This window comes from Capra hircus, chromosome 7, assembly GCF_001704415.2.
Source record: "Capra hircus breed San Clemente chromosome 7, ASM170441v1, whole genome shotgun sequence".
Lineage (NCBI taxonomy): Eukaryota > Metazoa > Chordata > Mammalia > Artiodactyla > Bovidae > Capra > Capra hircus.
Genome location: NC_030814.1, coordinates 37187499 through 37209248, shown reverse-complemented (window position 1 = coordinate 37209248; position 21750 = coordinate 37187499). Strand labels below are relative to the sequence as shown.

The 21750-nt window shown below is 37.3% G+C and overlaps 1 protein-coding gene across 2 annotated transcripts; it reads left to right on the top strand.

Moving 5' to 3' along the window:
• Positions 1976-19214, top strand: GABRA6 (gamma-aminobutyric acid type A receptor alpha6 subunit). 2 transcript variants are annotated; one of them, XM_005683260.3, is made up of 9 exons: positions 1976-2389; positions 2587-2705; positions 3275-3342; positions 5281-5501; positions 5587-5669; positions 5979-6122; positions 6529-6681; positions 7917-8176; positions 18133-19214. In XM_005683260.3, the coding sequence occupies exons 1-9, from the start codon at positions 2352-2354 to the stop codon at positions 18406-18408; spliced, it is 1362 nt and encodes a 453-aa protein (XP_005683317.2). In that variant the 5' UTR covers positions 1976-2351; the 3' UTR covers positions 18409-19214. The 2 variants fall into 2 exon arrangements, with proteins under 2 accessions (XP_005683317.2, XP_013821195.2); XM_013965741.2 differs by lacking the exon at positions 5979-6122.

Here is a 21750-nt window from a genome sequence, read left to right as displayed (position 1 = left end):
TTTCATTAAACTACTAATTATAACTCTTCAGAAAATAGAATCAAATATGTTAATCTTCTCTTTAGAGATAAATATAATAATAACTATTTCTTTTTTCAATAAATACTTTTCAGGAGGAAAACATGCCTATTCAAAAAGAATATGTATATAAATGTAACATCTCACCAATGATCATCTTTTTAACACATGAAAAAAAAGATCAGTCTAGACACCTCACTAAGGTTGCTGCTGCTGCTGCTGCTAAGTCGCTTCAGTCGTGTCCGACTCTGTGTGACCCCATGGATGGCAGCCCACCAGGCTCTCTCGTCCCTGGGATTCTCCAGGCAAGAACACTGGAGTGGGTTGCCATTGCCTTCTCCAATGCATGAAAGTGAAAAGTGAAAGTGAAGACGCTCAGTTGTGTCTGACTCTTAGCGACCCCATGGACTGCAGCCTACCAGGCTCCTCCATCCATGGGATTTTCCAGGCAAGAGTACTGGAGTGGGGTGCCATTGCCTTCTCCTTGAGGGTGATACAAATCAGAGATGGATAGTAAACAAAATGATGGGTAAAAATGATACAAAGTTGCAGGGGTAAATGTAGAGTCTTGTGATGAATAAAAACTACATTGTAGTAAAAATGATCAAAGAATGATTTAATAGCATCAGATACTTAGGATTTAGTGCAATCAATGGAATTGAAAATGCTACGGTGATTAGTTGTATTATGTTTAAAATAAAGTGAAAAGAATAAGAAGAAACACGAAAACCAGGTTCTGTAATCAATAAAAAATGATTTTTGGAGTCTTAGCTTAAATTAGAGAGGACACGATAGATATCTTTGTTTATGTGATTGCTATGTAGTTTGCTCTGAAATAATATTATTTTGTGTAGCTTCAAAGGTGAGAACTAGGACCAGGGTGCAGATTTCAACCCAATACAAGTAAAGCAAAGTGAGAAATCAGATGCTGAATACCACTTGCCAGGGATGCTGGAGGGAATTCAGGTTTTTGATGAGTAACTAGAAAATTCCATGTAACAGATTCAGTAATTAAAAAAAAAAATCATAAGAAATTTTGGAGTTTTCCTGTTTCTATTGTTGTCATTGTTTTGTTTATAGCTAATTTCTTGAAATGTTTCTCAAATTATTTATGTCACGTCTTCAGAAATAATGCTTACAACTGTGCTATATAGCTTCAAGTTACCATCACTTGTGTAGAATTTAGGTGCTGAAAATACAGACTGTGAATTAGGTAGATAGGGGGTGGATCTGGCAGGAGGATAGTGAAGAAGACATTTGCTTCTGGCTCTTATGTTCCTGAATTAAATAAATAAATAAATATATATATATGCATATATAGATACACACACACATTCACTTTATTATTTTTATTTAAAGATTAAAATTATAAGGCTTAAAGAGACTTTTATTACTCCAACTTTCCCAGACTAGGGGGAGAATGCTGCTCCTTTGTTTCAAACATTCCACTTTTGACCTATGACAAGCCTAATCGTGCCAGCAACATCATCATCGACCATGTTTATGGATACTTTATTCTTATAGCATTTCTACATGGAGATCTTAGTAAGCGCTTTCCAGATATTGTCTCTTACAGGCAGCATTGGACTTTATAACTTTGCTTGAGGTGCCATACATTTCACAAGAAGGATCAGCAAAGTACTTGCAAAAAAAAAAAAAAAAAAAACAGAACACTAATCCAATAGCAAGGTAGTCAGGAGTTGTTCTGATGTGTTCTAAGTGCTTTTTCAAAGAAGAATGAGAACCAGTATTAAATAGAGAAGAAAGGGGTAGCTGATGCAATAAAGCTGGTGAAATCAGAAAGAGCATCCAAGAAGACTTCAATATTGTTTGACTTTTTAAGCAGTGAGAGCTATGTAGAAATCCTTCTGTGAACCATAGAAATAATAAATGCTGAGCCCATTGGAACATAATCTCAATCAGCAAGATGCCACTGTGGTCCAGATTTCCTCACAGGGCCCTGCTAAGTCCATGCCAAAACTAGCAGTGAATTTCTCCCTTCTAATCTCCCCTAATGCCTTATTTGATTATTGTCACTGCTCTCTGACCATGCACTGTCCCTCCAGACTCTCATTCCCCAACTGAGTCAGTCAGAGGAGGATAAATGTCCACTGGGACATACTCTAAGACCCCAAACCACCTTGTTCCACGTGAAAGGACAGAACGGAGAGTGAAGAGATCAAGGGGAACCCTCCACGTTCAGCTGGCAACCTTTTCGTCTTCACCTACTGGGTTACTGGCTGGACGCATCAGTGGTTCTGGAGAGCGCTCTAGTTAACTGGAAAAGGGGAGCCGGCAGGCGGGGGCGAGCCGGCATCTCAGCGCACCGCAGGATGGTGTTGCCTCTGCCCTGTCTGTGCCTTGTCCTCTGGTAAGGCTTTGCTTTCTGACTTTTCCTTTTAGCTCCAAGGAAAGGGCAAGCATGCATCCACGGGGTGACTTCTATACCAAATCATAGAAGCATCCTGGATGGCATGGCTCATCTGTATGGTGGGGTAGACGAGGCTGGAATGAACAGCCTATTTTCTCTGAGGCTGGGAGGGAGGATCATTGACTGTCTACTCACAGGGTAGAAAATGCTCTAGGGAAACTTGAAGATGAAGGAAACTTCTATTCCAAAAACATCAGTCGGATCCTGGACAACTTGCTTGAAGGCTACGACAATCGTCTGCGACCGGGATTTGGAGGTAAGAGGCAAAGTCCTTCCTAGACTCTATGTGGCATACGTGCCCTTATTCCCCCTTCAGTCCAAGGCCCAGAGGCCTCAGGATAGCAGAGTGGGAAGTTGCAGGGCACTGGGGTTGGGGCGGGGGGCCATCCAGTCTCTGTCCCTCCCTCAATTCCTGACCTTATATGTGAGTCATTTGAACTCTCAAGCCTCCACTTTCTCAACAGTGGCGGGGTATATAAACAGTGCTTGTCTCATAGGGTGTGTGAATGTAAATGAGATTCTTCATATAAAACACATTTTTAAGTATCTGTTCCATTAAAGCTATCACTAAACATTAATTATTACTGTAGTTGTTAGAATACTAACCCAGTTTTCTTTCATTCCTTAAACTTTGCAATTTGGTCAGAATAAATTCAAAACAATGCAACTAATTTGAGTTTTTAAGAGCTGAAAAACCAAAGGACACTTGCTATTAGAATTACTTTAGGATGGGTTGTAGATTCTGGCTGAGAGAAGGGACTTTGTGAAATGGTCGTTCCATTCAATCCCCTTAACGTCATTGATGATAAATGTCATCAATTTCAGGTGCTGTCACTGAAGTCAAAACAGACATTTACGTGACAAGTTTTGGGCCCGTGTCAGACGTGGAGATGGTGAGTGAGCTGAGTGAGGAGAGTAATTTTGCTTAAAGGAGGAACGGACTGAGTCCCAGAATGAATGATAATGGACATTGTTAACAAACTTGGCTCTAGATCTAAAAGCAATATATGCGCTCATGCTGGGAAGGAATGGCCGTTAGAGCAGATTATTGGCCAAATCTCCTTCACATTTCACTAAAGGCTCTGCTTGAACATGAATCTGAGGAGACTTTTAAGATGATGATATCCTCTCTTCTGTTCACATATCAAGTACCGATTCTTCCTTACAAAGAGAAGATTCTCCCCCATCTTTATGAAGTTTTAGGAAATTTATGGAGGAGTAAAAAAAAAAAATAACAAAGATGGAATGCCATGTAAGAGTATATTGAGAAGATCTGTTAAACATAAAACTTGGCTGTTTAGGCAGTGCACCATTCTCAGTACATGTTATTAGACCAGTAAAGGGAGTCCTTTGGAAAGACTAACACAGTCCACCTTTTATGTTTGCAAATGGACCAGTAGGTGTTCTGGGAACTCTGTTCCAGGTACAGATGGCTGTAGGATTCGTAAGAGGGTATTTATAGTAAGTGGCAGTGAAAAACTGAACCAGTCTTTTAGAACAAACTGTATCATGATATTCTTTCATGTTTCTCCAGGAGTGTGTCCCCCCTAAAAATAAAATATAAATACGAAAACTGAAGAAAAACATAACTCTTGAAAGTGGTGCATTAAATGTACTAGGGGGATGTAATTCTAGATTAACAGTTATTAGAGACTTTCATTTTCTGCTTTTTGAGCTGAGAATATAAGCAGAAAAAAAGGAATGGAAATGTAAAAAGAGGGAAAGGAATAAAAAGGGGAAGAGAAAGGAAAAGAGTAAAAAGAAAATAACAAGGAAGAGGGGCAGAGACCAAGGAGCACTTTAGGAGATAAATGTCTTGAGAATTGAGAGAAAAGAGTCAGCATTTCTTCAGAATCCTCAACAATTTAACTATCAATTTTTTTTCATTTGAGTATGACTCACACCAAGAATAAATAATCACAACTATATTCTACTGTAGCATTGAAATCTGGGGACACTTAGAACTTTATTTTATGTGTGTGTCTTTTTTAAGTGTATTTATACAAGAGAGGCTTGTTAAAGCCTGGATCACCATTATATGGATATACTGTATGTCAAGTTATATTTTTAAAATATAATCACCACTTGCAGTAATAGGTCTCATAAAGGAACACATAAAGGATACAAAGCAATTCTTGGCAATATTTTGACATAATTATAAGTTGCTATTTATCATTGACTTTAGCAAAGGCCTTTATCATAATACTTAAGTTCTTAATGTTATTTTATAAAAGCCACAAATTAAAACATAATTTTGATTATGCATGCTTAAATGAGGCTCTGTTTGAGTAATCATGGTAATATTTGCTTTCATGTTCTCTGAGAACTATATAAAATAATTATGATGTGCAGACAAAGTATGCTTATCAAGTAAAGTCTCTCTATCCTTGGAACTGTACTAAGTGGCACTGTGTTGCTCAGATATATTTTTGAAGGTAAACAAGTTGCTAAGAGGAATGATATTACTAATTGATGGTAGGAAGGCCAAAACAAAAACTAGATTAAATCTTATATTTTTATTCTAAATTAAATAAGGAGAAATCAGGAGGTCAGTAGATAGAGACATGGATTACTGATAGAAAAAAGGAAGAATGTTGAAGGTGAAGGTGGAGAAGGGAGGTTTATACAATATCAACACGATCGTCTATAATAGTATTACAATCTTACAGTGTGAAAAATAATAATTCACTGGTTATAGTTCTCCTGATAGGCTATTGTCATAAAAAGTTGCTTTATTTCTTAAATTTTAGTATTGAGTATGTAAGCTAATGAATAAACTATTCTTAATGAACCATCTACCCAGCATGCGTGAATATCTTACTTTCTCTTAGGAGTACACGATGGACGTTTTTTTCCGCCAGACTTGGACAGATGAGAGGTTGAAGTTTGGGGGGCCAACTGAGATTTTGAGTTTGAATAACCTGATGGTCAGTAAAATCTGGACACCTGACACTTTTTTCAGGAATGGCAAAAAATCAATTGCTCACAACATGACAACTCCTAATAAACTCTTCAGAATAATGCAGAATGGAACCATTCTATACACCATGAGGTGAGGTTTCCTCAGTTCTTTGTCCTCTGCTCAAAGGATTTGTCCATCATAGTGACTCAGAACCATTTATTTCAATGTTCCTTAGGCTTACCATCAACGCTGACTGTCCTATGAAACTGGTCAACTTTCCTATGGATGGGCATGCTTGTCCACTCAAATTTGGCAGTTGTAAGTGACAAAATACTTCTGAGAGTTAAATAATATATTCAAAATACACAATTATTTGGTTTTAGTCAGGCTGGAAAGCAAAAGAGAATTACTACTCTGATATTCTCTGTATAATTCTTGGAATTAACTTACTTAATCATGTCTGTCAATCTTATATATAGAGGTTTTGGTCACCAGGATTAAAGAAAAAATATATTTTTTTAAATTTATGCTTGTATTTTCTTTTCATAATGGACAAGATTTGCTTTGAAAGAAAAAAAACAAACACACAACTAGCCAGATTTACTGCAATTTGTTTAAAAAATTCAGATGCTTACCCCAAAAGTGAAATCATATATACATGGAAAAAAGGACCACTTTACTCAGTGGAAGTCCCAGAAGAATCCTCAAGCCTTCTTCAGTATGATCTGATTGGACAAACAGTATCTAGTGAGACAATTAAATCTAACACAGGTAAGAATTTAACCAACATGTGAATAGAATCCTACAAGGTGACTCCAGCGCACATTTTCAAAATATCTATTTGTTTTTCCTCTGCATTAGCCATTCTCAGCAAAACTTGCAGTTTTAAAGTGATGAGTAGCTTTAAGATGGATTTTGCAACCATGTGCATATATAAACATTTGTATAGCCTTGGAGTGAGTAGTTTTGTATGTATGCGACACAAAGAACTCCACAGAAAACAATGAGCTGGTGCCTTTATCATCTGCTGATCGACTAACTTTGTAATGCATTGAAAAATGTCTTTGGTATTTTCTTCCTATACATCTTAATTTAAGGATCTGTAAGATTTATTTCTAACTGCACATTTTTGCACATTGTTAAGAGCAATAATACTGACATACCTGTCTTCCAACAGGTGAATACGTAATAATGACAGTTTATTTCCATTTGCAAAGGAAGATGGGCTACTTCATGATACAGATCTACACTCCTTGCATTATGACAGTCATTCTTTCCCAGGTGTCTTTCTGGATTAATAAGGAGTCTGTTCCAGCCAGAACTGTCTTTGGTACGCTTCACTCTCTGGGCTCCACTTTCTATCACCCTCCAGCTCACACTGCTTGTGTATTTTAAGGGGAATATTCACACCAGTGAACTTTTTCAGTCCACAAAGGAAATAAACTCCTATCTCATTCAGACGCATGTTTCATATGAAGTAACCTTCATCTTATCACAATTTGTATGGTGAATCAACAAAAGATTTGTCTCAGCAAGAATTCCTGCTGGTTTCCTATGACTTTCAAGTGCCCTATTTTGGAGAATTTATCTCATTTTGCTTTTTCTAGAAAAAGTAGAAAATTTAAAATGACATGTAATTCAATGAAACTAAAAGTTAAGATATTGAACCCATGAATACACAAAATATATCTCCCTTTCATTAGGGAGGATCATAAAAAAATTTGCCATTTTTTCGGTCTTCAGTTCAGTTCAGTTCAGTCACTCAGTTGTGTCCAACTCTTGGTGACCCCATGAATCGCAGTTAAATATCACCAGTTTCCTACTGTTCAGCCTAAATATTTAGTTACATTTATGCTATATAGAATCACTAACAGTGTGATAGAACAAAATGAAATAAGAAAAAGAGCTGTAACAGGAAATACCTTATGTAACAAAACCCAATTTTTTCCTCAGCTTTCATGATTATAAGTTTAGTAGTTCATAGGGAAGACCTGAGTTTAATTGAAATCTCAGATGAATTTTGACCTTTTAATTTACCATACTAAAACATATCTCTTTTTGCAAATTATAAAAGAATATATATATGATGCTAACCATCTTTGGATTATATAAATCCTCCAAAACAGAAAACCTCTGCAAGATGAGTGATGAAATTATTTTCTCATGATTAAATATTTTATCTTAAAACCAATCTAGAAATTAAAATATTGTGAAATCTAATTTTATATTTATCATCTATACAAATAATTATTAATATGATGAAATTTTATATCAGCAATAAATATGATCAGTTCAAGATTGTATTACTCATGTACTAATAATTTACTATTATATTATTATTGCTAAACTAAATCACTTCAAAAAATTACTTTTTGAGCAACTACAATGTATACAAGGTATTGAAGGATACAAAAATATGAATGCCTATGATAATAATTGTGAACAATTAAAAATAAATAACAAAAATTACATTTGTAACTGAAATCTTCTCCAACAAGTTCCCGTTTGAGCCTGTTACTCGATTGCAAATGCTAATACTGTATTTCTTATTCTGTCTCGTTTTAGGAATCACCACTGTTTTAACCATGACCACTTTAAGCATCAGTGCCCGGCACTCCTTGCCAAAAGTGTCTTATGCAACTGCCATGGATTGGTTCATAGCTGTTTGCTTTGCTTTCGTCTTCTCTGCTCTTATTGAGTTTGCTGCTGTCAACTACTTTACCAATCTTCAGACACAAAAGGCCAAAAGGAAGGCGCAGATTGCAGCCTCACCCCCAGTGACAATAGCAAAAGCGACTGAACCCCTGGAAGCTGAGATTGTTTTGGTAACTGTTTACTTTTCTAATGTTACCCACACTGCATAGGAAAAGGCAGCCCGAATAGTTATTGCAAACAAGTAGACAGTACCAAAGTAATATTAGTAATACAGTTACGTAACTTTGGTTCCAAGGTCAACTTCTCCAACCTCACAGGAAAAAGCCAAGCAACAATCCTTCATTTATCTTTGCTCTAAACTTTTGGTATTCCTCTTTCATCATCCTCACTAGTACTGGCAGATTCCAAGCGCTCAGAGGAGACGAGAAAATTCTCAGCCTTTAGGTGCTTCCTTTGAACGGGTTCCCATATACCAACCAGGGAGAATAACGTTCTCCCATATACCAACCAGGGAGAAAAAAAACATTCCTAATGAGGCTCCAGAGTCTGAAGGAAACCAACAGGGACTCCTATGAACAATTTTTGTTAGAAATCCGCTTGTTGCTTTAATCCAGAGGGGCAAGATGTGTATATTAGATTCTGTGAATGCTGAGTCATAAGCCAAGTTTTTGATTCACATGAAAACATTCTCATGTTCACATTCATGTTATATGTATATAAGATGCATATTTTATGTATATTAATTTTTGCAAAGACTTAATCAGTGAAAAATACCTATAAAATTAAGTTTAGATTTGTGGTGACTAAATGCTGGTCCCCAAGGCATTTTTTAATAAAAAATAAATGATAGCATTAATAATTCAAGGGTCATAAATGTGCCCTCAAATTTCAATTATGTATATGAATAAATTCTCACAATTAAATTGCATGTACTTCTTAAAAAAGGATTGTAGAATTGATTGACAATTATACATTTTTACTTCAATACAAACTCTAAACTGTAGGTCTTGAAAAAAGAGCAAAATCAAGTAATGCAGACAATTTGAATTGGAAATATGTTTATAATTGTTCAATTCTCATGAATATTTCCAAATCACAAAACCAGTTAATCTTTGCTTAAATTTTACAGTAAGAATTATAACACTATATGTGTTTTATTTTCCAAATACTGAGCTATTTATTGGCATTAAAAGATGATTTTTATTGAAACTTTTCTCTTTGATAAACTAAGAAACTTGTTTGAGAAGTTATCCCAAGGATAACTTATCCAAAGGATAAGACCAGTCCATGATAAGTGGCAATTAATCATTTAAAGAGTTTTTCCTTAAATTAGACCTCATTAAAAAAGAGGTCTGCCATCCAATGATCCAGTCAAATTACACTTGAAAATAAAAAAACAGAGGCTCGGAGAAGGGAAACAATAATCACTCAGAAAAACTAAGAATTGATTCCAGAAATCCTAATATTCACAACTATATGCCCTAACCTCCCAGCACTTTCTCAGAGACTGAACTATGAAAGAGTACATACCACTGGGTAAAAAAAAAAAAAAAAAAAAAAACCTTTTCTGAATGTAGGTAAGGTGATTTCCAAAATTCTTTATTTAATGATGTTTGGGTAGCAGTAGTGGTAAAGAAACCACCTGCCAATGCAGGAGACTCCAGAGATGTGGGTTTGATCCCTGGGCTGGGAAGATCCCCTGGAGGAGCAAGTGGCACCCCACCCTAGTATTCTTCCTTGGGAAATCTTATGGACAGAGGAGCCTGGCAGGCTACAGTCCATGAAGTTGCGAAGAATTGGACATGATTGAGCATGCACACATCCCCACACATGTGTTTTCAAAGGTCACAAAAATATAAATTTACAACAAAAATATGTTAGTCTGGAGACCTAGTTCAAATGAGTTGAAAATTATATTTTTCACAAAAGATAAATTTAAGTATTTTTGAGAATTTTGTTTGTGATTATGTTACAAAACCTTGTGATTATGTTACAACCTGTCTGTACTTATATAGACACATAATTATTATATTGCCCAAAGGTCATATATTAACATATATCTAGAAAGGAAGAAGAACTGATATTTATCAAAAACCATTTAATAGTGTCTTATTTGACAAGTACAGTAAAAATAAAAGGAGAAATTCAAGAGAAAAAGAGAAGAAAAGTGATTTTGAATATAGTCATTGATCTGATATCGAGACAAAAGGAAAGACCAACTTCCTTACTTCAACTTTTTAAAAATATGGATTACTGAGAAGGATATGATTTCAAATCCTTGGAGAAAGAGTTATCATTCCCTACATCTATTATTTTAAAAGTATAATTTATTAATAAGATGGAATTTAAGATCTCAGGTCTTCATATAGACTATCTTCTAATAGTTCTAATATACTAACATATAATTAGCCTGTCCTTTGGAACTTGTATAAAAAAATTGGATTCAAATCATCTCAAAGTACTTTTTTCCTTGCAAGTTGACTTTTTTTTCCTATGAAAAATTATATTTCTAAACCTGGCTCCACTTATAATATTTCAAGGCAATGAAAAGGAGACTTTTGTTTCTGAAAGGCTAAATCAAAGTATAAAAATAAAAACCAAAAGTAACCAAACCTAACAATATAAACCTTGCAAGCATCAAGAAATAAATACAGATGATTGCATAGAACATGTACATTTTATTTCTTTATGTCAAAACTTGGCAATTGCCTTTTATAATATAGAGGAACAAACATAAATTACAAATTTGGAATTTATATAGCACAATGGTATATTATGATTACAAGGTCATTTTTTCTTTCAAATACCATGACATTTAAAAATGCCTATTCAGTTGTAATCAAAATAACATTATTTGGGTAAGTTGGACATTGAAATAGCAAACCAATACGGCAAAGTTGAAATGAGATTAAGTGCTTGGATATTTCATGTGATTCTAAATTGTATGTTTTAAAGTGCACGTTGTTTTTCATAGGAAACTGGTTAGAATGAATGTGAAAACTTTATCACTTTGAATTTGACCTTGAAATTTATAATAATGATAAAGAAATTCAGACATTAAAAATCTAGTACTCATACCTGAAGAGACTAAATCTAAATCTTCAGAAGTGTTCTACAGATTAATAATCTTTCTGTTTTTAAGGCATTTGGAAGTGGAGACTTTATATTTTTAGATTTTGAGAAGAAATTGTCCAGTGCTTCTTTCCTGCTTATATGGTGTCTTTCCATATTGTTTTTATATGGTATGCTATTCAGGCATTAGAAAGTACTCCTGTATTTATGTTTCAGAACTTATTATTTGTCTAGGGTGTACTTATTTTGTAGATAAGACTGAGTTTAGACTCTGATCTCTTCTGGAATGTTTTCCTAGTATTCTTTTTATTTTAAATATCTAAGCCCTCACCACCAAGTTCTTAAGAACGAATCCTCTGCACCACTACTCAACACATCCAATGTGACTTCTCTTTTTCATGCAAGGTGTGATGTTTTTCACAAATTATCTATAAGTTGACCAAAATTTAATTAGTTGAGGGAATAACTGTGTTTATACTGATTGCATGGTTTATTTTTTTTGTCACCTGCCACCAATTTATTGAGTAGCTATGTGTTAAAATGATTCATACCATAAGCATTTGTTAAGTGCCTTTACATGCAGACCTTCTGTAGAACACTGAGAATTGATTAGTAAGCAACATCGATAGAGCCTCTTCTGTGATGGAACTGCCCATCAAGCAGGAAGAGAGGGAAATCAAGGAGCCCTGACAATGCACTGTGATAAAGGTTGTGGTTATAGATGTATAGGAGGCTGAAGAAGGACCACGCAAGAGTATTCGCTCAGTCTAGAGGGGGTGATTCTGGAGGAAGTGGTGCCGATGTTGGGAACAGAAAGATGAGCCTGACCCTGATCTAGAGAAACTAAGTCAGTTATTAGCAACTTGGGCACAGAGAGGGAAGTAAGACATGTTGTCCTTTCTGTACTCTTTTCAAGGCTAAAACATCTGCTGGGCCATAACCATGTTGCCCTTCACCTGTGTAGAGAAATATGAAGCACAGATTTACCTCCCATGTCCCTAACATTGCTGAGATTTCTTTGAGTACTATCATTACTCCAAAGAATTAGCAATTGAGTTAAGACCATCAGAGACTCTGAGCACCAGGAAGACCATGACACCCCTTTCCTATAGTAGCACCATCATATGACTTATAGAGAGGGTGGGGTGGGTCAGATGAGAAGTGTAGGCAATTAGCTCTTTCCCTATACCTTCCATCAAATCCCCATCCAGTATTCCTTCCAGGACCCTCCAAACATTTCAGTGTGGTATTCAGACATGTCTCTAGCACCACTGACCTACCCGATTGCTACCAATAAGCTGCTTCTCTGTAGATATTCTGGAATTGTCTCTGCTCCCAGAGTTTTTCTCCATAATTAATAATACTATCATTTAAAAAATTGTCAAATACTAAATGTTTTCAAAAATATGTTCTCTTGTTTTTGGTGCCCTGGTTAAAAGCAGATGCTTTGTTTGCCCTAGAGTAATGCAGCCCTGGTTGGAACATCTCCCCTAGGAGGTAACCCATTGCTCCCGCCTCTTTAATATGTTAGACTCAGTGAATATGGTATCAAAATTGCTCTTAGTGCTTCCCAAATGCCTTATCCCTATACCAAATAACTGACTGTCACAACGTCCAGTGTGACTCCAAGTACCTTTGCAATATGGCGTTACCTAAAACAAAGCCATGCTCTAAAAATACCAAAGGCAGGATGGCACTGAGCAGCGGGGAGCCCTGGAAAAATTCAAAACCACAGGTGTTCCACTCAAAACAGTGACAGCCCCAAGCTGAGCCCTCATCTGGACTCTGACAAAAGCCTATTTTACCATCAGCTGAAGCTGCTGAGCTTACAATAGGGCAGGCAGAATCTGATGCAAACCTGTAGCTTGAATGGCTTGCAAAATTGGCTTTCTTTTCATTTCAGAAACTCAATGTGATTCTTCTAAATTTTAGATGTCCAGTCTCTATACTGCCGATTTCTCATTATCCAGGAACTGATTATCCAGCGTGTGGGTTATTCAGCTCTCTGGCATTTCCTTGAGAACCTTGTATTCGTTGACTGCTAGAAACCTCCCAGGTGGCACTAGTGGTAAAAAACCTGCCCGCCAATGCAGGAGACATAAGAGATGTGGGTTCAGCCCCTGGATCAGGAAGATCCCCTGGAGGAGGGCACGACAACCCACTCCAGTGTTTTTGCCTGGAGATCCCCATGGACAGAGAAGCCTGGCAGGCTACAGTCCATAGGGTCACAAAGAGCTGGACATGACTGAAGTGACTTAGCACAGAAAACCCCCAGCCATCGCTATACAATGAGGCAGTGTAATTCTAAACCAGTGATGCTCAATGGTGGCTGTCCCCAGAGGACGTATGTCATGCTACAAGGACAGGTTTGGTTGTCAAAACTCGGAGGATGTGGGTGCTACAGGTATCATATGGATAGAGGACAAGGATGCTACTCAAGACCCCATGATGTACAGGACAGTCCCCACAACTGAGAACTATCAATATGTCAGTAACTTTGTGGCTGAGAAACAACTGTGCCCTAAACGCTAAAGCTGATGGAAAAGAAAACCAGTATTCATTATGATTATGCTCTTAGCAGTGGTCCCCAACATTTCTGGCACCAGGAATCGATTTCATGGAAGATAGCTTTTCCGTGAACCGGGGCTGGGGGATGGTTTCGGAAAGATTCAAGCACATTACATTCAATGTGCACTTTATTTCTAATCTACTGCTGCCTCTCCTCTGACAGGGGTCCCCAGGCTCTCTGTGGCCCAGAGCTTGGGCACCCCTGCTTTTAGGCATCTAAGAGGGATTGAACTCAGGTGCTACCACTTATTACTTGTGTCAGCTTCCTGCTTATACCTTCATTAGCTCATCTCTAAAACAAAATATTATTACATCAGAGATTCTAGGAATAAGCAGAATAATGCAGGCAGAGTGCCAGGTAGTGCTTGCAAATGGTAAGTGCTTAGATATGGTGGCTATGTGCATGTCTGTGCGCTAAGTTGCTTCAGCTCTGTCCAACTCTTTGTGACCCTTTGGACTGTAGGCAAGAATATTGGAGTGAGTTGCTATGCCCTCCTCCAGGGGATCTTCCTGATGCAGGGATCAAACCCATGTCTCTTATATCTCCTACATTGGCAGGCAAGTTCTTTACCACTAGTGCCACCTGGGAAGCATGGTACTTAATATAGTGTAACATAAACAATATGCTAAAATATAAAACAATCATGAATATTTTGTTCCCTTCTCTTTGTCTGAAAACTCTTATAAATCTCAGGAAATGTTTAGATTTTTATTCATTTATTGATTTAGCATATGCTTATGAAGCATTCACTGTGTTCTATGCACTGGCTAGGTAGTTTGGAGTATTTACACATGAAAATAATATGCCCTCTACCATTAAGAGAGATTTCTACATTAAGGAGATTTCAAGTCAGGAAGGGGGATGAAGCACAACAGGAGTCATGTTTACAGGGAAGATATGCTAGCAAGAACTGTAACAGCTAAGTAGGCAGGAAGCATATGACAAAGAGACATTTTCTTTCTTGAGTTCTTAAAGAAAGGGAAAAAATCCTTACAGATGAAATGATTATTGTCTCTAACTTTAAAGATGGAAACTTTAAGCTTAGGGAGAATCTATGACTCCTTTGCCATGTGTAAAGTCATACAGCAGATAAGCAGTAAATGTGGGATTGCAGACTAGGGCTTTCTGACTCTGTTGCCGTCTAACTCCTAAGCAACACTCCATAGAGACTGCCTAGGGAAGCAGATGAGGAAAAGAAGGATCCTATCATAGGAGATGTTTAATTCCAAGCTAATGCTATTATGCGTAAATTTTTCATGCATTAGGTCTCGAACAATCTTGCTTAACTCTGAACAAGGGCTATTTGGCAATTCTCATTAAGTCATTTGTGACACTGTGACATGCCAAGAGATTGACAAATAACTTCTCCCCACATCTCCAAAAGAGAGAGGGAGATAAAACAATACATTATATATTTATGCTGGATTATAATTTACACTTTTCCATTTCAATGAACTTGTTCATGCCTGCCCTCTTTTTCCCTTAAAAACAAAGAAACGTAGGTGACAGACAGACAATGCATGCTATTAAAAATCAAGACAGGTTTAGAAAGAAGATCTGCTCTAAAGCCTTGCCCTCTTTATTCTCCATTAAGATACTTAGAAAATTTATTAGAGTAAAATATTTTAATGTTCTGTATATCTGGAAGGAGGAGAACTCTTTTTAAAGGATTAAACAGTGACACATTTTCTCTTTCAGGTGAAGAACATTTTGATCACATATATAATAGCTGAAAATTCAAATTAGAATTTGGGAAACATGATAGAAAGCTTTTGCCAACAATGCTATGCTTATCTTCTAAGACAGGCATGTTGAGACTGGAATACCACTACACTGGTCCTATCCACACACTATCGGTGACCCTAGCCACAGTTGTCCTCAGTTGTCAGTTTTTTTCAGTTGTTTAACAGTTTATTTGTAAATCAGACTAATACACAAGACAGCTGTGTACAATGCCAGATATTATACCCATATATCAATATCTAGATTGAAAATTGTATATTACAGATGTAGGCACTGAAAAAGAAACAATAATCAATGAGGGCATGAGAAAAGAAAGGAGGCTCCAGTAAGAAAGTGAAGCTTAAAATTGACTTTGAGGAATGAATAGTGAGTGACAGCGGTTTATAAAGCAAAGAATCAAAGAAGGTTGCCACATATTTTTGATAGGAAATGTCACTTATTTCCTATTCAAGATAGGTAGACTGGACAATCTTCTATTCTAAACTCTCTTCTACCTCCAACACCTTTGATTTATTTACTTCTGTCCACCATGCCTAGCCCAATATCTGGTCAACAGATAACAGGTAAACATATTCTTTGCTTGAAATTCACCATGGTCAAGTCAAATCAGACTTTACAGTGATTTATCCTTGCTTTTGGTAAAGAAACAGGGTTTACTATGGCCCCCCAAAGCACAGTGGGCTTGAATTCTCTATGATGACTATTACTATTTAGATGTTCAGCAACATCCATGACAAATCAAAAGCAAAATTCAGGAGGAGAGGGAGAAGAGGTTCTCGGGGTTGTTGTTTTCCCAGAGTCCAAGTGTCACCGCATCGGTGGGCTGTTCCGGTCCTGTGGTTCCGCCGGCACCAGGGAGGCGGCCGCCTCATGCTGTTGCCATGGGGCTGCTGTCTAAAACCATGGGAGTCTGTCCATGTGAATAACACACCCTGCCAGGCAGCAAAGTGGTGATTTTGCTGCCAGAGAGGAAACAAGGCAGTTTTACAAGAGCAGGGATAATGTATAGCATGTGTGTGAAGGCAGGGACTCAGCAAGGACAACCTAGCCACAAGGAGAGTGATTATTACAGGCTGTAGAAAAGAAAAAGTAGGAATCAGAAGTCCCCCTAGTCTCCACCCTTTTGAAAGGTGTCTAAAGCAAACAGAGTCTCTGAAGCAAGCTCGATACTATAGAGTAAAGAAGATGCTGGGATATAGCAAGCACTGAGATTAACCAGGCTGGTTTATTACTGGCTGTGAAAGCGTTGGTGAAGCATTTCCCACATCTAGATCTCAGCCTCTCATCTGTTACTTAATGCACCGAATATCCCTTTCAAGACTAGGATTGGTTGTCCTCTGATTTCAGTGGAACAGAAAAGCTAATGATAGAAAAGAACATATAATAATTCTGAGGTTAGTAAATGTATCATTTTTGGTAACTTAAGATGGAAGGAGACAGCAGAGAAATTCTGAATAGGAAGCAGAAAGCTCACAATACAGAACTCTGGACCAAGAGGCAGTCACATTTCAAGGGGAAAATAGTAAGGGTATTTCTACTTTGTGCCTGGCTTTTGATGTACATGAGCAATTAAAAATTTTTATGCTATTGTTCATACCTCAGTTGGTTCAGATTTATGAATGCGTGAAGATTAGGCTGTAGGCTGGGAACGTGTCTAGAAGAATGCTCTCATTTAACTGAGCTATTATTTTACAGTATTGACTAATTGCCCACATACTCCAGAATGAAATTCCCTATCATCATGACATTCCCTCTCATTGCCTATACACATTGCCATATAGGTTTATGCATAACTGGGGTGGTGAGAGGATAAACTCTTATAACCTGGCTTATCTCTTCCTAATAGTACAATACTCAACACAGTTCCTGGGACATGGATCATGCTTGGCATCAATTGCTGATGTATTAAATTATAGGATATTAAGTGAAATTCGCTCAGTCATGTATGACTCTTTGAGACTCCATGGACTATATAGTCCATGGAATTCTCCAGGCAAGAATACTGGAGTGGGTAGCCTATCCCTTCTCCAGGGGATCTTCCTGACCCAGGAATCCAACCAGGGTCTGTTGAATTACAGGCAGGTTCTTTACCAACTGAGCTATCAGTGGCTGTTAGTAAATCAATGTTTTTAGAATTTGTTTTACCACTTTCTTGGAGAAGTAGCACTATCAAATATTATTAAGAATTTGATGACACTGCCCTGGTGATCCAGTGGTTGGGACTCTGCCTTCCAATTCATTGCAGGCGCAGGGGGTGCAGGTTCAACCCCTAATCAGGAAGCTAAGATCCCACATGCCTCATGGCCAAAAAATCTAAACATAAAACAGCAGCGATAGTATAACAAATTCAATAAAGACCTTAAAAATGGTCTACTTAAAAAAAAAAATTGCTGGTACTTTAACTTTTATGATAGAAAGAAAGAGAAAGAAAGTGAAGTTGCTCAGTTGTGTCTGACTCTTTGTGACCCCATGGACTGTAGCCTTCCAGGCTCCTCCATCCATAAGATTTTCCAGGCAAGAGTACTGGAGTGGGTTGCCATTTCCTTCTCCAGGGGATCTTCCTGACCCAGGGATTGAACCCCCGTCTCCCACATTGCAGGCAGACTCTTTACCATCTGAGCCACAGGGAAGCTCAACTTATATAACAAAGTGTCAGCAAACATGTGTCAATGATGATAAAATGAATGAGTAACGTCTGTTCCTTTACCTAAGCAGAATATATCTGTATATTTTCCTCTACAGCATCCTGATTCCAAGTACCATCTGAAGAAAAGAATCACATCTCTGACACTGCCAATAGTTCCATCCCCTGAGGCCAGCAAAGTCCTCACAAGAGCTCCCATCTTACAGTCAACACCTGTTACCCCCCCACCCCTCTCTCCAACCTTTGGAGGTACCAGTAAAATAGACCAGTATTCTCGGATTCTCTTCCCAGTTGCATTTGCAGGATTCAACCTTGTATATTGGATAGTTTATCTATCCAAAGATACAATGGAAGTGAGCAGCAGTGTGGAATAGCTTGCAGCCATAATAATCTGTATTCAGTAAGTTCTTGTTTTCTGAATTTTTAAAAATAGCAATGAGACTTGTATAGATGCTTTTCTGAACATGAAATCAAAATTGACATCTCCAACATATAACTTTGAGTAAGCCTGTATGGGCAGAAAAGCAATAATATTGCTCTTCACAATTGGAAGGTGAAGGTTGCTAAAGAATATGACTTTTCTGTACATTAGAGAAAAATTTATAAAAGGATACAATGGATTCAGGATGAATTTGTCAATCTTTGTCCTTCATTGTTCAATATTTTAATTGTCACTGTGAATAACATTTGCCACAAAGCAGATAAAATAAGAAATGCTGACACTTCTAAAGGTTGCCTTAAAATAGATTTATTTTGGCTTAGTTCTGAAGAGAACAAAACATAAATAGTCTAAATATTTATCAGTAGGTTAATACGAGCATGTTGGAGGCCTTTATGCTAGTAAAATGGCTTTCAGGGCACTGTAAAGCCTGCATTGAGCTTAGCCATTTGTTTTAAACCTTGCTGTGCTATTTTACGTCAATAAAGTATGTTGTTTTTATACATATGGATTATACATAGATCATAAACTATATATGCATTGTATATAGCTTCAGCTGGACTGCAGTACATGTTGTATCTCATTAAGCTCTTCTTTTAAAATAATATGTTCATCATAATTCCATGACGGCTTGTATATTATGACTGTTCTTATATATCATATTCTTTATCTTTCTAAGTGTATCACTAAACAAAACAATAATAAACATGGTTCTCTGAATCTGTTTGATAAAGCTCAGAAGAGTTGCCTCAAGTATGGGGAAGTGAAATGGTTAGCTCCCCAGTGTTAGTGTCCCTCGGGATTCTGAGAGGTAGAAAATATGAGTAGCAGACTCGGTCATCCAGTTCTAAAAGAAAATGAGTTTGTATTCCAGTAGTCAATCCTTCATCTCTTTTCTGCTCATTCAACACTCTTTCTGTTATAAGATAAATAGGGTCTGAATGGTGACTATAGTTGGTAACATTGTATAGTACAATTGAAATTTGCTTAGAGAGCAGAAATTAAATGTTTTCATCAAAAAAAGTAAATACATGAGATGATGGATATGTTAATTAACTTGAAAGAGGAAATCATTTCACAATGTATACGTATATTAAATCATCCCATTGTACACTTTAATTATCTTACAACTTTATTTATCAATTGTACCTCAATCAAGCTGAAAAAAAAAAATGAATGAGACTCTTTTTATCCCTTTCTATTTCAGCTCCTCCTGATGCTAACTCTACCCATATTTCTCCCACACAGAATGATGTTAGGGAAACAGGAACTAGAAGCAGGAGAAGGCATGTGGTATGGTTTGTGCAGATAATAAATTCCTCACTAACCATAGCTGGGTCTTAAAAATCACTGAGATCAGCCAGACCTCTGAACCCAGAAAGAAATATTCTGGAATGACTACTCTTGCCTTTTACCAGGAAAATACCCCCCCCAAAAAATTCTATGGTCAAACAAATTAAAGTTTAATTGAAATAGCTGTACTGAGGGCGAGGAAGCTAATCTCCATCTAACTTCCCTATCAATTAGCTCCATGACCAAATCTCTTAGACTCTGGGAGATATAGTTCCATAGGATGAGGGGGATGGAATAGACATCCTCTGAATTGCCTTCCATTTTGAACAGCTTATATTCATTTCATTACTAATTTTTTTATTTTCTACATTAAGTCATTATACAAGGCCTTTTCCTGTTTTTGAGACTACATGAAATAATTAAGTGCAATTTGGTGTTAATCACATTTTATACTATGTTATACTTAATTCCTTCACAAACCTGTGAAATATATACTACTGTTAGCTCCATTTAAAGATGAGAAACCCAGGGACAGTGAAGACGAATGACTTTGTTCAGAATCAAGTGGTACTCAAGTGCTAGAGCTGAGAGTCATACCTAAGCAGCTGAATCCATAGCTTGTTCACTTAACCATATGTGAGTCTGTCCTATAATCCCCTCCAAAATTCTCTCACTTTGCCTTTCATTTCCTGAAATAATTTTCCTGGTGTTCTAACATTCTTCCTGCCCTGCCTCAGCATTTACTATACATTTCACTACAAAGCACATTACTATCAGTCAACATCTATGCTTAGAGCTGAAAAAGATAAATAAAACCCATTAAAACTATTATATATTATAGGCATTAGATTTCTCCTCAATGAAAGTATCTTGAAAAAAAATTTGCATAACTTTTGAACTGCTAAGAATTTCTCAGTGTATGTCATAAAGCGGTAAGAAATAACTGAAAAGAAAAGAGTTTCCTGAGTTAAAGAATTTGAGGGGAGCTATTAAATCAAAGTAAAATAGGTTTCTTTTCTGGTGGGCTTCTCAGAGCCTTGATAATGCTTATGTGCAATGTGATTCTCTCACAGTTTTCTAGGGTAGTTAACATTTCCCAAGTCCACATGGCCATAAGTATTATCTTGCAAGAAGGAAATGCTTGACTAGCATTTCTCAGAAAACAAGTTGTGAAAGCCAGGTATTATTTATACCCCTCCTTCTGTAACCCCCACCCCCTAGTTAAACAGACACGGGACTGAGTGTTTGAATGGGAAGATGACTTATCCTAGTTCATACAACTCTTAGAGATCAAATTAAGACTGCATAAAATAAAAACCAGACAAGATATTTCAACAGAGAGAATTTAATACAGAAAAAACTGTTAAATGAATAACAGAGATAGTAAAGGAGTCAGACACCAAAGGGAGAAAGATAGTGTTAGTTCAGTTCAGTTCAGTCGCTCAGTCATGTCTGACTCTGCGACCCCGTGAACCACAGCATGCCAGGCCTCCCTGTCCATCACCAACTCCCAGAGCCTGTCCAAACCCATGTCCATTAAGTCAATGATGCCATCCAACCATCTCATCCTCTGTCGTCCCCTTCTCCTCCTGCCCTCAATCTTTCCCAACATCAGGGTCTTTTCAAATGAGTCAGCTCTTCGCATTAAGTGGCCATAGTATTAGAGTTTCAGCTTCAACATCAGCCCTTCCAATGAACACCCAGGAGTGATCTCCTTTAGGATGGACTGGTTGGATCTCCTTGCAGTCCAAGGGACTCTCAAGAGTCTTTTCCAACACCACAGTTCAAAAGCATCAATTCTTCGGCGCTCAGCTTTCTTTATACTCCAACTCTCACATCCATATCTCACATCCAACTCTCACATCTCATATCACAACTTAACAAGATAGTGTTAAGAGAACCTAAAAACTTACACAAGAGGCCTTTTAGAGCTGGACTCAATCATCTGTACAGAGGACATCCCCTGAATGGGGATGGTAGTTCA